Source organism: Taudactylus pleione, unplaced genomic scaffold (genome assembly GCF_031769625.1).
Source record: "Taudactylus pleione unplaced genomic scaffold, aTauple2 ptg000256l, whole genome shotgun sequence".
In the NCBI taxonomy this organism is placed as follows: domain Eukaryota; kingdom Metazoa; phylum Chordata; class Amphibia; order Anura; family Myobatrachidae; genus Taudactylus; species Taudactylus pleione.
This window is the reverse complement of record NW_028284658.1, coordinates 1,209,590-1,224,393: the sequence shown is the minus strand read 5'-3', so window position 1 is coordinate 1,224,393 and position 14,804 is coordinate 1,209,590. Positions and strand designations below refer to the sequence as shown.

General features: G+C 41.7%; 1 protein-coding gene across 2 annotated transcripts in view; it reads right to left on the bottom strand.

Moving 5' to 3' along the window:
* Positions 1-12,951, bottom strand: part of LOC148514862 (BPI fold-containing family C protein-like) — a 44,858-nt gene extending 31,907 nt beyond the window's left edge. The window contains exons 1-5 of one of the 2 annotated variants that reach the window (XM_088480776.1): positions 12,916-12,949; positions 12,294-12,344; positions 12,072-12,193; positions 1,600-1,711; positions 15-143 (exon numbers count right to left, since the gene is read on the bottom strand). In XM_088480776.1, coding sequence (XP_088336902.1) covers positions 15-143; positions 1,600-1,711; positions 12,072-12,180 — 350 coding nt within the window. In that variant the 5' untranslated portion in view covers positions 12,181-12,193; positions 12,294-12,344; positions 12,916-12,949. Of the gene's footprint in view, positions 1-14; positions 144-1,599; positions 1,712-12,071; positions 12,194-12,293; positions 12,345-12,915 lie in introns of both variants that reach the window. The other variant, XM_088480777.1, reaches the window with a different exon arrangement.
* Between the last annotated feature and the right edge of the window lie 1,853 nt (positions 12,952-14,804).

The window sequence follows — 14,804 nt, the reverse complement described above, 5'->3', positions numbered from 1 at the left end:
AAATCACTACTTACACCAGCCAGCTCTCTATGCTCCATGTACTATTGATTGTAGCACTAGCATCCTTCATTGATATCTGCAATCCCGTCCCAGGCACCCATTTTGTAGAGATTGTTGGACAATAAAAACTTACCATCCGTATCCTAAAAAATGAGACACATATTTAAAGGACTAAAGTAAATATATTGTTCAGTAATAACTTGACTTTGTATTTATTAGATATTTCTACCCTTTCCCATTGGATGTTTCTCCCAAACCCCCACAGCTTATTATATTAGCAGGTGGGAAGTGATGGGTGGCTGGACAGCACTGTGGCACTGGACTGTGACATTATAGCCAAATGTGTAACACTGACAGTGATGTGCCATTGCTTTCAGATTCATATTCATAGGCAAGAAACTGTTGGATGCTTCTCCTTCATGTCAATGGCTGGTTCTCTGGGGACATTGTGATGGGCATGAAAAACACTGGATGGTGCCCCCTATTAGTACAGTAGGCAATTTTTTAAGTAGAGTGGATGAAGGTTTTATGTGACGTTTAAGAAACTGAGATATTTAGAGTTAAAGATAAATTATTAGAACTTAAAAATTGGACATAGTCACTTTTATCCACAAATTATATCAGTAAGTAAACTACCAACATTTAAAATAACATTGTTCTCAAAATGATTGTCAGAATGTCGACATTAGGGTTAGGCTGCAGGCGGGAGGATTAGGCTGCAGAGGAGGTTAGGGTTAGTCTGCTGGGGGAAGAGGTTAGGGTTAGGCTGTAGGGGGTGTAGGGTTAGGGAGGAGGGGGAGGTTAGGGATAGCCACTAAAGGGAGGGTTATAGGGGTAGGTAATAGGGTTAGGGAAGGAATTCTCACCGAAATGCTGGAGTGTCGAAGTTCTGACTGGGAAGTGATAGTCACATGACCGTGGGGTCCATTAAGCTGTGCTGGGCCACTTATCTGGCCCTCAGGACCAGGTAAGTCACTGCTGGGCCATCAGGGAAGATATGTCAACACTCTTAACATGTCGACATTGCATCAGTGTATACATAAAGAATGTGAACATGGTCAGTGTCGACATTATGACCATGTCAACATTATAACCACACCTGTACAATATAGAATCCTTTCCCTGGTGGCACTCTCATTTAGGAGGAAATGTATCAAGCAGTGAAGAGTGCAAAAGATTCACATAGCAACCAATCAGCTTCTAGCTAGAACTTCTCAAGTACATTCTATAAAATGATAGGTACAGGCTGATTGGTTTGTATGGGAACTTATCAATTTCACCACTCTTTACTTTGCTTAAGTTACCGAGCTGCTAGCAGACTCATGTACTGTAGTGGCAATTTAGCATCAGGCAGTTTAAGTTGAGGTCACTACAGTAATCAATAGGAATCCGGAGGAGACCAGCAAATGTAGTGCTGTTAGCAAATAACAGAACATATTGATAGGGTTTAGTTTTTTGTGCAGACTCTGCTGTAGGATTTTAGAGGAGAAGAAACAGAGCTATTACCAGCCAGTATAACAGATTTATAGCAGCTCTGTGACTCTGCAGGATTTAACAAATATGATTTAAAGCATGTTTACGACATCTCTGTCTACTCACTGTGTAAACTCATACTTCATAACCTCAGATTCTACAGTTGTACTTCCAATCACATCTGGGAGCTGATATTCTTTGTTCTGTGAGATAATTTTGTTCATTAAATATTTCACACCTGTAAGAGACAATCAACAATCTGGTGTCAAAGATTTTTTTCGAATGTATGAGGTTTTTTTTCCAGGGTCAGCTGCAGCTGTCTCCTTTTATACTGTAACAGCAAGTGTCAGGTGTGTTGTTTGGAGGTATAGGGGCCTATTCATCAAACGATAAATGGCCTGGTAACCATGCCGAAACGCTATATTTAAGTTACCTGGCTATTCATCATCAGGGGTCGGATAGCACCTCCCTGGTATTCGATACCTGATTCCACATGTAAACATAAAACACCTTCGATTAAAACATGCGACAAAACATGTAACAAATCACATAGGATACTGTCCAATGATTATTCTTCTTTATAGGATCAGTCCACCTTGCGATGCAAATGTTTCATAAATAGGAATATCCTTATCCTAAAATGATAAATGTATCTCCCACATATGCAGTTTATTCAAAATAGTGGGTAGACACAGGAGAGAAAGAAAATAAAAATAGTGCAACACCTTAAGATAAAAGGTATGTTTTAATGACAAAAAACGCACTTACAAGATGTAGGTGAATAAACAGCATGTAATAAAAGTACTTTGGTAGTAGTGTGGCAGCGTCTACAGAGTCCTCCTTGGATCCCTCAGATGTAACATGAACTAGGGAGACTGGATACAGGTCCGGACTGGGTACCAGAGCCAATGGTGGCAACGAGCGATGTCCACACGTCCCAAAAGTAACAAATAGCCAAATGCTAAGCATTCCTTTTATCTTAAGGTGTTGCACTATTTTCCTTAATGGATATCTAGCATTTCCAAAGTTAACAAGGAAATTGAGTTGGGGCAAATTGTGGGGCCCTTCCCCGAGCCCCTGTTTTTTGATTTTGTGCTTTCTCCAGTTGGGGTTGTCCCCAAGAAGGCGGTGGGTAATTTCCGATTTATTCAACACCTTTCGTACCCGAAAGGGCAGTCGGTTAAAGATGCCATTCCGGAGGAATTATGTCGAGTGGCTTAACAGTCTTTTGATCAGGCACTTAATATGGTTCATTCTTTTGGCAAGGTGGCGTTGATGTGTAAGGTGGATATTGAATCGGCCTTTCGATTGATGCCCTTTCATCCATCCGTTTTTAGGGTCATGGGATTTCGGCTAGGGGACGGGCTTTATTTTGATAGGTGCTTACTTATGGTATGTTCAATATTTTGTGCATACTTTGAAAAATTCAGTACCTACGGGTTCTGGGGAAACGGGAATCGCGCACTACCTGGATGATTTCCTCGTGGTAGGTCCACGCGATTCTGAGCGGTGTGCTTTGTTGTTTGCGGGATACGGTGGCATTGTTTTAATCTTTTGGGGTGCCCATAGCTGGGGAAAAGACAGAGGGTCCCACTACTGGGTTGTCGTATCTGGGCCTTGAGATTGACACTATGGGGGGTTTATGTCACTGGCCTGCAGATAAGCTTCAGCGTCTGCACAACGTCATCATATTGGCTCTAGCGGTAGGCAAGTTGACGCTTAGGCAGGCTCAATAATTGTTGGGTTTGTTTGTTTGCTTGCAGGGTGGTTCCCATGGGTCGGTTTTCTGTACCAAATTGGAGCGTCTGACAAGGAGAGCGCAAAGCCCTCCCCATTTTTAGTGGCTGTCGGGGAAATTAGGAGGGATTTATTGGTTTGGGATGGTTTTCGCCAGCATTTTAATTGGGTGCGTATTTGGCCTGCTCCTCCTGCCTCTAATGTGGTGCTGCAGTTGTTTCTAGATGCGGCTGGCTGGGGCGACCGGTTTTGGAGCATTTTTGAAGGGATGCCGGTGCGCTGCACTTTGGCCTGAGGATTGGGTGTGAGAAGGTCTCACCAAGAACATTTTACTATTGGAGTTATTTCCGATTATGGTGGCGCTGGAGCTTTGGGGGAATAGACGGCGGGATTGCAATATAATCTTTTGGTGCAATAACTAGGGGGTGGTTCAGGCGATTAATCGGCAGAGGGCTGAGTCTCTGTTTGCCATAAGAGTTATTGCACAAATTATTTTGCGCTGTCTGCAATTTAATATTTCTTTTTGTGTTCGTCATGTTCCTGGTGTGGAGAACGGAGTTGCTGATGCATTGTCTCGGGGTGATCAGGTAAGGTTTAGGAGACTTGTCCCTAATGCTAACCTTGCTGGTGAGTTATGCCCCATTATGTCTGGCAGGTGATCCATCCGGACTGGAGGCTATAGCTCATCGGTCCCTGGGCCCAGGGATGTATAGGGCCCTTTTGATTTCTTGGGAGCCGTGGAGTCGGTTCCTTCTGCCCATGGTATTGTACAAGAGGTAAGAGTGTGTTTTTTCGTTATCTTTGACCTTTGTAGTTCTTTCCTTGAGCATTATTTCAAGGGTGGGCTGGTGGTAGTAGTACCATTGCCTATTCTTTGCGTGTTTCGATGCGGTCGGGACCGAGGGGGCAGTGTGCACCATTTCAGGGCTCACCTTTGTATAGACGAGATATGTGGAAAGGCGCCTTAGCAGGCAAATTTTGGTGGTTTTTGCAGTGGCTTTGGTGTTTTTTCTGTTCTTTAATGGGGTGCGCATCTTTGCATGGTGACTTTGTTTTGGGGGTTGTGGGATGTTGCACGTTCTTCTTGGTTCGGTGTCCAGTTTCTGACCCGCAGGGTTTCGCACTGGTACCTTGGTATAAATGCAATTCCCTGTTTTCAATGGCAGATCTCAGACACATGAGTGGTCCGAAGGTGGTGTTCGTACTGAGCCCTGATGGTCTTGAGGAATTTTTGTTTTATCACTGGTCTTAACTTAGGCTTTAGCCAACCGGTGGAAGTTTTGTGTTTTTGCCTCAGGTCAGGATGGGATACTCCCCTGCTCACACATTTTTCCCCATTCCCGCAGGTTTGGGAATTTATTTGAGTTACCAAATAGGCTTTAGCAGTTAGCTAGGTGCCCTATTTAAAAAATCGGGACCAGGCGAAACTTGAACAGGCGGAAAGTAATGTCAGAATTGGTGAAATCAGCCTGACACCCCCCAAAAGATGCTCTGACATGGTGGTTCACTATGGTCCCGATTTGGCTTGCTGAAGGTATTTGGTGTTTTTAAACCGGCTCAATAGCTGCTAAATAGCGTTTTTCTATACGTGATGCAGAATAGTATTCTTGAGTATTTTTTCCTGAAAATAAGTTATCCCAGCAAATTTGGGGTACTTGAAAATGGGGGTCAGTATATTTAAAAGTTGCTAAAGTGTAGTTGAAAAAATCATGAAAAATCCACCTGCCGCAAATACCTGCAATCAAAAAACACTTGGGGCATACTTGGGGACCCCCCCAGAGTTAAGTTCACTAGTTTTTAACCCCAACTTTTTTTTGCCCCCTTTTTCAAAGTCATTTCTTGGGGTGTCCTTTACTGTTTTTTATTTTTTATTTTTTACACAGTTTACCTTTGGGGGACTGTCTGAAGGCTGCAGGGGGTTCCCACAACGTTGCACCCCAAAATCCCATTTCTGCACTTTTGTCCGCCTGCTATTCATAGGCGAAACGTTTCCGCCTAGTACATTGCATTGATTTTCCGCCTAGGCGGAAAGTCTTTCAAATTGAATACAGAGTAAAACCCAAACAGGCGAAAATGACGTCATCTGCGAAAAGTTTTCGCCAAAAAGACGCTAAAACGGCTTTTCGCTCCAAATTGAATACGGGCCTATATATAATAAATAGTTGACCCTCTTTTACGGCAAGCTGTGGTGTCTGTGTCTTATTTGGGGGATGGTGTATGACTGTGCATGGTGATCGGATGAGAGTTTATAAGGTGCAACAACAAGCTGAGGGCATACACCTAAAATGTGTCTCCTTCATGAACAGACTTTTCACTCATTCCCACAGCTTTAGTCAGTAATAACATTTTTGGAGGAAGGGGGAAAAGGAGCTTTCTTTTGGCAACATATAAAAATATCCTTGTAACTTATGTTAATTGTGGAAGGAAATATAGAGTAAAAAGTAAAGAATGCACGTTTCTGTGATTCTTGCCTTAGGTAATTTGATATAATTAGTTTACACCCAAATATGTAATCCTTCATTTATTTTGTATAGGAATACCAACATTTTAAATATAATATACAAAATATTGGCTTCATTTGTAGTTTCCCAGCCCTACCATAACTACACAACAACAGAATAAATTGACTGTTGTTGTTCCTGTTTTATTCAGGCCTTTAAATTCTACAAAGTGCTAATTTACAACTACTGAGTCTTATTCAGAGTCAGTCACAAGTGTAAGATCAGGTTTTTGTTTACTGCGCATGTGCATCTTTTCACTTTCCACATCTTCTCCAAGTCTCAAGTCAGTCTCGGGTCTAACTTGCAGTTGTGTACGACTAGGCTGTGAAGTGGGATGGTAAGTGAGCGTGCAGTCACAGGCAGTGGGCGTGCAGTCGCAACAATAAAAGTACAGTAAGGGCATGGTGTGGGCATGTAGTATCATTGTATGGCTGAAATGGCTGCTGAAGTCTCAGTCGCAGCCTCCTGGAGGTGTCTGAGTTACCTGTGCTCTGGCCCTATTGTAAGTGTAAAGTTGATAATGATTACTGAATACAATTGGTCGCAAATGTGAATAACACAACGTTTTATTCAAAAACATGAAAACGGCAAGAAAAGTATTTAAGAAGTCACATTACACTCCACACTACCCTCATTTTACACAGATAAATAATGATTCATGAACAATTGGGGAAGGGGAAGCCTGCACATCTATTTATGAGTGATAAAATGAAAACAAAAAAACTATATATATATATATATATATATATAATTCATTTCACTATAGGGACGATAATTTCAACCTCCTATTTTCATTGTGTGTCACAATTTCTTTACTCACAGTGAAGCTACGCCTCTGTGAGCAATCCAGTCTAATGCCACCCATGCATGACACTGGGAAGGAGTCACTGCCAAGGAGAGGAAGTCCCAGCTGAAAACTTGCACATGCAACTCTGAATAGGTTGCAGAGTTGTGATTTAAACATAATCTCTGACTCTATATGTTCTCTCAATTGCAGCTTTGGCATACGTGAGTCATAATCAGCTTTGTGTTGCTTTTTTAACTTTTTAAATTCATGTTTTTCTATATTTTTTGTACATGTTTATTAAATGTTTACTATATTAGCTCTTTCTGTACATTCTAAAAGCTCCCACAATCTCAACTCACATCACAGGTATATTTTCAAGTAGAAACTTGTTATTTAGGCTTGTGATATATTTTTGGAAAAAATATACTTTATTGTAGATATAACACAGTATAAGATCACTAGAATTGCTAAGATGACCTCAGTATTCAGATTTCCCACTGCCTTGCTGACATAATTTTCTCACTGCACAATTGTAGAACACATTTTGTATTAAAAAAAAAATAGGATGAGACCAGCGGCAGCTGCTAGCCTCTTAGATGAGGGGTGCTGTGCTGCCAAGAGGGAGAGGGTACAGAAAATTACACTCACCGGCTACTATTCGGGTCCCGGGGTCTGCGCAATCAATCTGACAGGTGCCGCGACCAGCACGCATGTGCATATCATCGGCTTGCAAAGGTCTGCATCGTCCTACTGGAAGCCGCTCTCTGCTAATAGCAGCCTGGACTGGCAGTCCCAGGGAGAAGAGACACCTCCCCCTGAGACTGCCTGTTGTTTAAGTGACTGTCAGGTAGCGCTTCCAATGGGAAGCCACGGACTGCAACTGGCTCACTGAGGTGGCGGATTTTACTGGGGGGGGCTGCAGCCTAGGTAGGTAAAGCCTAGGTAAAATCCGCCAGTGGATGATACTAGGTAAAATCCGCCACTGGATGAGACTCGATTTCTGTCAACAAGTGTTGAAAAATAGTTGCTGAGAGAAAAAGACTATTTGCTCTGTTACAAAGTAGGGAACGTCCCTATACTGTATTAGTGTCCTCTTTCCAACTTGATCTCTTTTAAATAGAGATGTGCACAGATCCCCATGTTTTGGTTTTGGTTCTAAATCTTTGTTGTGTTTTGGTTTAAAATTTGATTAAAGAAAACGCTAAAATCATGTAATTTGGATCTGTTTTTTTTCATACAGTATTATAAACATCAATCACATTTATTTTCAGTTAGTTATGACCACCTAACAGCTCACAATATTGTTTTCACCATTATTGGCCAAAGCAAGCTGGCTGGCTAAACTAAACGACAGAGCAGTGGCACAAACACATGGTAGTCTAAAATAATGACCAGTAGCACATCTGAACATATTGGCAGATAGGATGGCAGTTTAATAAACTATACAATCCTATAAAATGTTTTACATTTCATTAATCAAGAACTAACAGCCTAAAAACTAAAGCCTAGTAGAAAAAAATATATAAATTACCAACACATTTCTCCAACCAGCAAATTAGATATCACAGGCCTCAGGCCAATACAGGTGATATAAGCCACAGTAAAAGCTAGTACAAAAAAATTGCATATCTAACCGTTGGCCAGGATGGCACTCGCAAGGGGCGCCGACTGAGTTGGGGCGCTGCCCGGCGTTGCTACCCATGACCAAGGGAGTCATGCCTTCCTTACCGGACGGATTCACGGGCCCCCATACGGCACAGGCGGCCAGTACAATATTTGTTATTGTGGTGCAGTGCCTGTGTCATGACATCACACCTCGCTGCAACCGCTGAGAAGCAGAGGACCTGAGACCCGATATGAATAGGAGCAGCAGCCAGAAAAAAATAAGGTAAGTGACTGAGCTGATCGGCAGGATCTAAGGGCTGGAGTGACACAGGAGACCCCAGAGAAATATGAGGAGGACCTGGCAAGAGCCAGAGGGATTAATAGATGAATGTATGGAGGAACACATTATTGTGTAATTGATGCATAAGAAAGGATTTATCCTACATTACAGTACTTCTTTGTGCTCCTAGGTGGTTAGATACTATATTCGCCGTTATAACATTCTAGTTTGGAATATGTTTTTTGTTTTTGTTCTGGGGCAGACTCGTCATCTTTTTTACCAATTTGAATCTGGATATTTAACCCCAATATTTTAAATGGAACTAATAGAGGTTACATTTTAAATACAGATTACCTTTACACCTTAATGCATTATAAACTATAGACTATGAGTGCCCCATAAAAGGAATTTCTTCTATTTAGCCTCTTGCTAAATTTTGTATAGTTGTGTGTATTTACTTGCATTTTCCTAGGGAGCACTGTCAACCACTATGTATATTCAGAATAAATCATTTATATTTGGAGAATAAGTTGGTTTAAGATATATCATAACATTTCAGTCCGGTGCGGGATCACCATTAAACAATCTTGAGTAAAAAGACACAGGGGGACCCTGGATATATACAGGAGGACCTGGATATATACATGGGGAGCCTGGAGAGACAGAGGGAGGCCTGGAGTGACACAAAAGAGGCCTGGAGATAAACAGAGGGGTGACATGGGGGCCGGGAGTGACACAGGCAGGCCTGGAGTGATACAGGGGAGCCTAAAGTGACACAAGGGAGCCTGGAGAGACACAGCGGGTGATACAGGGGAGGCCTAAACAAAGACACTGGGGTCTGGAGAGACACATAAGAGGCCTGGAGAGACACAGGGGGTGGGGTCTAGAGAGACACAGGGGAGGGTGGTGGCTGGAGTGACACAGGGAGAGACTAGAGAGATACGGGGGCCTGGAGTGTCACAGGGTGTGCCTGGAATCACACAGGGTGGGCCTAGACTGACACAGGGGGACCCTAGAGTAACACAGCGGGAGCCGAGAGTGACACAAGGGGCCTGGATGGCACAGAGGAAGCCTAGAATGAAAAAGGATGGGCCTGGAGTGACACAGGGGAGGCCTAGAGTGAAAAAGGGTGGGCCTGGAGTGACACTGGGGGGAAGTCCCTTACTTTGGATCCCTAGATACATCTCTGATTATTAATTATTAATAATTGTCAAGTAAACTAAACAACAGAGCAGTGCAACAAACACATGGCAGATTAAAAGAATATAGCATATCTATGAAACATAGTGGTACAGCTTTGGCAGACAGGATAGCAGTTTAATAAACGATATGACTCTATAGAATGTTTTCATTAACCATGAACTATTAACCTAAAATGAAAATACTAGTAGAAAATATAATATATTATCAACATCCACTAGTTTAGATGCTGCTCATGTAGATGTGTCCTCCTACATTCTTGCTGCAGTCGTGCCAAACAGTCCCACTTGGCGTGCCAGATCCCATATGATTCTGCTAGCGCTGGGTGTCTTTTTTCCCACACAAATGTGTCTAAGTCGCAATGTGATGCAACAATGAAGCACCAGGAGACTGTGCTAATTAATTTGATATGTGACACTTGTATATCTGTGTGCAACTGATTCTCTGAATCTGTATATGAAGTACTAACATGCAGTGGCCGTGACTTTTTTCCATGCCAAGTTCCTTTGTGCTTTGTTTCCAGACTCAGAGGCCTATTCATCAACACTAAAATAAAGTTTTTAAGGACATTTTCCTTAAATAACGTTATTTTAGTATTCATGAAGAGACTTAACACAGGAGATATCACTGATATCTCGTTGCTAAGTCCCCCTGCGTTAATTTCCACACTCCCCATAGATTAGTAAGGGGATATGGAAATTATGGTATTCATCAAATTCCGAAAATTATGTATTTTCGGAATTTGATGGAGTTACTATTCGCCACTGTGAGGTGGCGAATAGCAGGTAACACTTACCTGTGCCAGCATGTGCAGGTCCCCCGGCGTCTCCTCCGGTGCTCTGGTCTCTCCTCTGGCTCCGTCTGCTATGCTGTCATTTGTTCTCCCAGCAGAACACAATAAAGTTTAAAAAAAAAAAAAAACATTTTTTTTTATTCTAAACAGTACTGTGTGCACTGTTGGGAGACCACATGACAGCATAGGAGACGGAACCGGAGGCTGCTGCGCGGGCAGGTAAGTGCTGGGCGGGGGGGGAGGTGAGCGGGGGGTGGACACAAACTTACCAGATCTGTAGGCAGTGCTGCGCATGCGCTGGTTTTACAGATGTAACAGGGCATGTGTAGCACTGCTTCCAGCTGCGATAAGTTAGTGTAGAGAGGGATAACTATCTTTTTCCTGAAAAGCTGTCATCGCAAAAATGACAGCTTTTCGGAATAGCTAGTTATAGGGAGGAGGAATGATAAATTCCTCCAGTAATTAGGCAGAACTCCATGCGAGTTCTAAACCTAATTACCTCCAGAGAAAGCTAAGTTATGATGAATAGGCCCCTTAGTTGCGCCAATTGTCGCATATGAAATGAATCAGCAAAGTATCCTGGTGCATCCTACTGCATTGCATTTCAACTAAGATGCATTTTCAGATGAAAAGATGCTAAATAGATCCCCGTCACTAGCAGAGTTGCACAGGAACTGGCGGCTTACTCGCGTCAAGCATCTCGCACCACATGGCGTATTCAGGTTAGGGTTCCCCCAAAATCAATATTTAGCCCTGGACATTTGAGCCTGGTCTGGTTTTTTGAAAATAGAGGGAAAAAGTGGTGTTGGGTTCCCTCTATTCTTCAATAACCAGCATCAGCCTGAACCAGCCAGGGGGCAGATGCTATAGCAGGAAGACACACAGTGTGAGGTCCCTCTGCCATACCATCAACCAGCCTAAATCTGGTCAACCCAGGGCTGGAAATCCTTGGAAAGTGGGGACCTCAAATATAGAATAAGCTACATGAATGTGCCTACTTTTCTAACTATATACCTAAATGAGAAAGGAATGTTCCAATTTGCTCTACTTCCCCAAATGGCCTGTACAAATGCCCCATCTTAGCCCACAAACCCATGTGCAAAATGATACCTGCCTGCTTCCATACTGTAAACCAATTTCTTCACTCCCATATGATTAGTGTAAGATACTGACATGGGTCCTGAGCATAGAACTAGACACAGCTGGTGTAGTGATTCAACTCCGCCGTCATCTATGTAAGATGGGGCAAGTGGGTCCTGACGTGACCTCTGCTACAGAGGTAACTATGTCAAATATTGTAATTTTTTACTTGTTGGACACAGAAAGGGTTTTGATGCTGGTGAACATAAGGACGTGGCAAAGGAAAGGTTCGCTCTTATACAGTACAGTAATGTTTACAAAACAAAAAATTTATCAAAATGTGTATTAATCGAATGACTCCATAACATGTATTGGGCAGAAAAACTAATTAAATATGCTGTCTAGTGCTTTGACAAATGATAAGAGAATGTGACGGTACTGACAGTTGTAAGTTTCCATACAAGTCAATGTGCTCTAGGTATCATGTAGCTCCCTATATAATCTCTAGCCTCTACAATTTAAATATAACAAAATAGATTAGTTATCACCAGCAGCAGCATTTGAGAATATACCCTACAGTATTTATACATTATTGTTACTTTAGAAATTGCCCACCTTTATCCAAGGCATTTTCTGTGATCCGGATCTTCATACCGGGATTGTCTGAATAACATATGCCAGACAGACTCAGAAGAATGGAGGTAATGGTGGTAACCCACAGCATTGCTTGTAAAGGTCTGTTGATAAAAATGCAACACAAATAATCACTACCACTTTAAATAACACAAACATAAAACATGGCGATATGACTTTAGTAGCCGAAGAAACCATGTCTACCTTATTGCTGATGGAAACAGCTGAGTAACGTCTTTTATTCTCTGTAATTATCTATGATAGAAAAACCCAATAAAGAGTAATAGATGAGAACATGGAGGGGTACATATTAATGTCTATTGACTATTGATGTCTATTCAAGGTGAAATGCAAAGATGGCAACAAGTTTGTACTTACTGTGAACTATACATATATATATATATATATATATATATATATATATATATATACGATGTAAGGGCGGCACTCCACAGCTTTCAAAAAATACTATAACACCATCAGGTAGATATTAACGTTTCAGGTGTGTTTATTGACACCTTTCTTCAGGATAAGACGAAAGGTGTAAATAAACACACCTGAAACGTTGATATCTGCCTGATGGTGTTATAGTATTTTTTGAGAGCTGTAGAGTGTCGCCCTTACATCGTATGTGCATTTGGAAAAGAACGTTCCCGGGAGGGCACCCAGGTATTGTGTGTATTGAATTGTGGAGTGCCGGACTACTGTCCTTATATATATATATATACATATATATATGTATAACATTAAAAAAATCAGAATCAAAATCTCATTCATTTATAGCTCATTAGATAGAAATACAATCTAATCTTCAATAGAGATATACCTGTATGTAAGATCCAGTGCTTCTGTTTCCAGTGTCAGCAAACAATAAGCAACTGCTGCTTCCTATTTGTACAGATCATGGATACCTGGCTAATAAAAGGTTATTATTATAGTGACTGATCTGGTTCTTCTTCTATTCCGGGTGTGGAATCAGGGAGAAGCAGACTGCATGTGACATTACTGTAATGTTTATGACGAAACATTGTAATAATAACAAAATAAGGTGATCCATACTACCAAACTATTATTGTAATTCTAATGATAATCATTATTTGATCTATACATCATCATTTGGTTCTTGTTCATAGTTATAATAACATGGAATTTTTAAAAACAGACTTTAAAATCATTGGACTGGTTTTAGGAGCTGATTGGGCAGATATTTCATTATTATAAATATTAATAGTATCTGTTTTACATCTTGACAGTTATTCTACATCACCTGCAGCATCGCAAGATACATTATATTTTATATTTTTCTGTGACAGTATATTTTAGATTTTCTGTGAAAAGTTGCAGATATTCTTGTTAGATTTTTTGTTTGACAATGTCATGATTATAATACAAATAAAAAAAGAAATATGCATATACTATGGTCCCATTCACTGCTATCCGTGTTCAATGCTATATTGAAATCCTGCGGCTGTTTAGCCTCCGGTTCAAATACCGACTGCAGAAGCCCAACGTAGGAGATCCGACTGGGGCTGGTAAGTATTGTAACCTTCCCCTCCCCCCCAACACTAACCCTCTATTAGTGTTGCCAAACCCAAAACTCCCAGGGTAGTGCCTAACTCTGAGTCCCCCCGGGGGTGCCTAACCCTAAACCCCCTGCCCACACCATAAACTTAACCGTCCTGGGCGAGGGTGCCTATCCCTAACCTCCCCCCAGTGGCACCTAACCCTAACACCCCTTTTCCCTAGCTTAACCCTAACCCTCCCTGGGGTGCCTAAACCTAACCCCCCCCCCATCCCCGGGTTAAGAAGTATACTTACCCGGCTATTGATGACCGGGATTGCGGGGGTCGGGCTTCCGGTGTCGTGATTAAGATAGGTTTTGGTATTTCGACGCCTATCTTAAGTCCCATGCCAGGCTTGTGCAGTCGGGATATAGACCAGCAGCATCTTGTCTGCCGGTCTATTGACTGCATCCCAGTGAAACTTTGTGTGAGAAAAAGGTAGTGTAATAAATAGCTAAAGTGATGCTCAGCTAAAATCTTGTTGTGGGTATAAATTAGTGGAAGTTACCAAAGTGAAGAACAGACAAGGACTAGGAAATTGTAGGGAGTTGGAGTGACTGCTCTCTTGGCAGGGATTTTGCTTTGCCTTCTTCAGATCACAGTTCATAATAGATCTGATCCAGGTCACTCCTAAAATGTACGCACACATGGTATAAACGTGTGGTGGTGTCACATAAATGAATTGCTAGCTACATTTTGAATTCAATGAAGAGGAAATAGTTAATTTAAGGGATTTAAGGGCCCTACCCCCATAGCCCCTGAAGCCGAGCCCTACTGTAGTTCACATCACAGTGCAGTGAAAATGAGAGTAGTATAATCCTTCAATAGAGAAGATAGCTCCCAGATATCAATCAAATTAATGTTAAAGATTTTCTCATCTCTAATGATAATTTGTTTCAACAAGCCTGGCGAACATTGCTCTGAACATTCATTTATTAATATTCGAAAATTTGGTGCAGTATCTATTATTTACTTTCTTCTTAATGGGGTTGTTAGTTTTGGGTTACCCCCCACCCCCTTGCTATTTGCTATATGGGGAGGGAATGTTATATTAAGGAGGGTTTAAACTACAAAACAAAAGAAATCCTTCAATCAAGTCTATGCTACAGTGGGCAGGATACAAAAGAGACGGCTGTGGGACATACTGTACTAC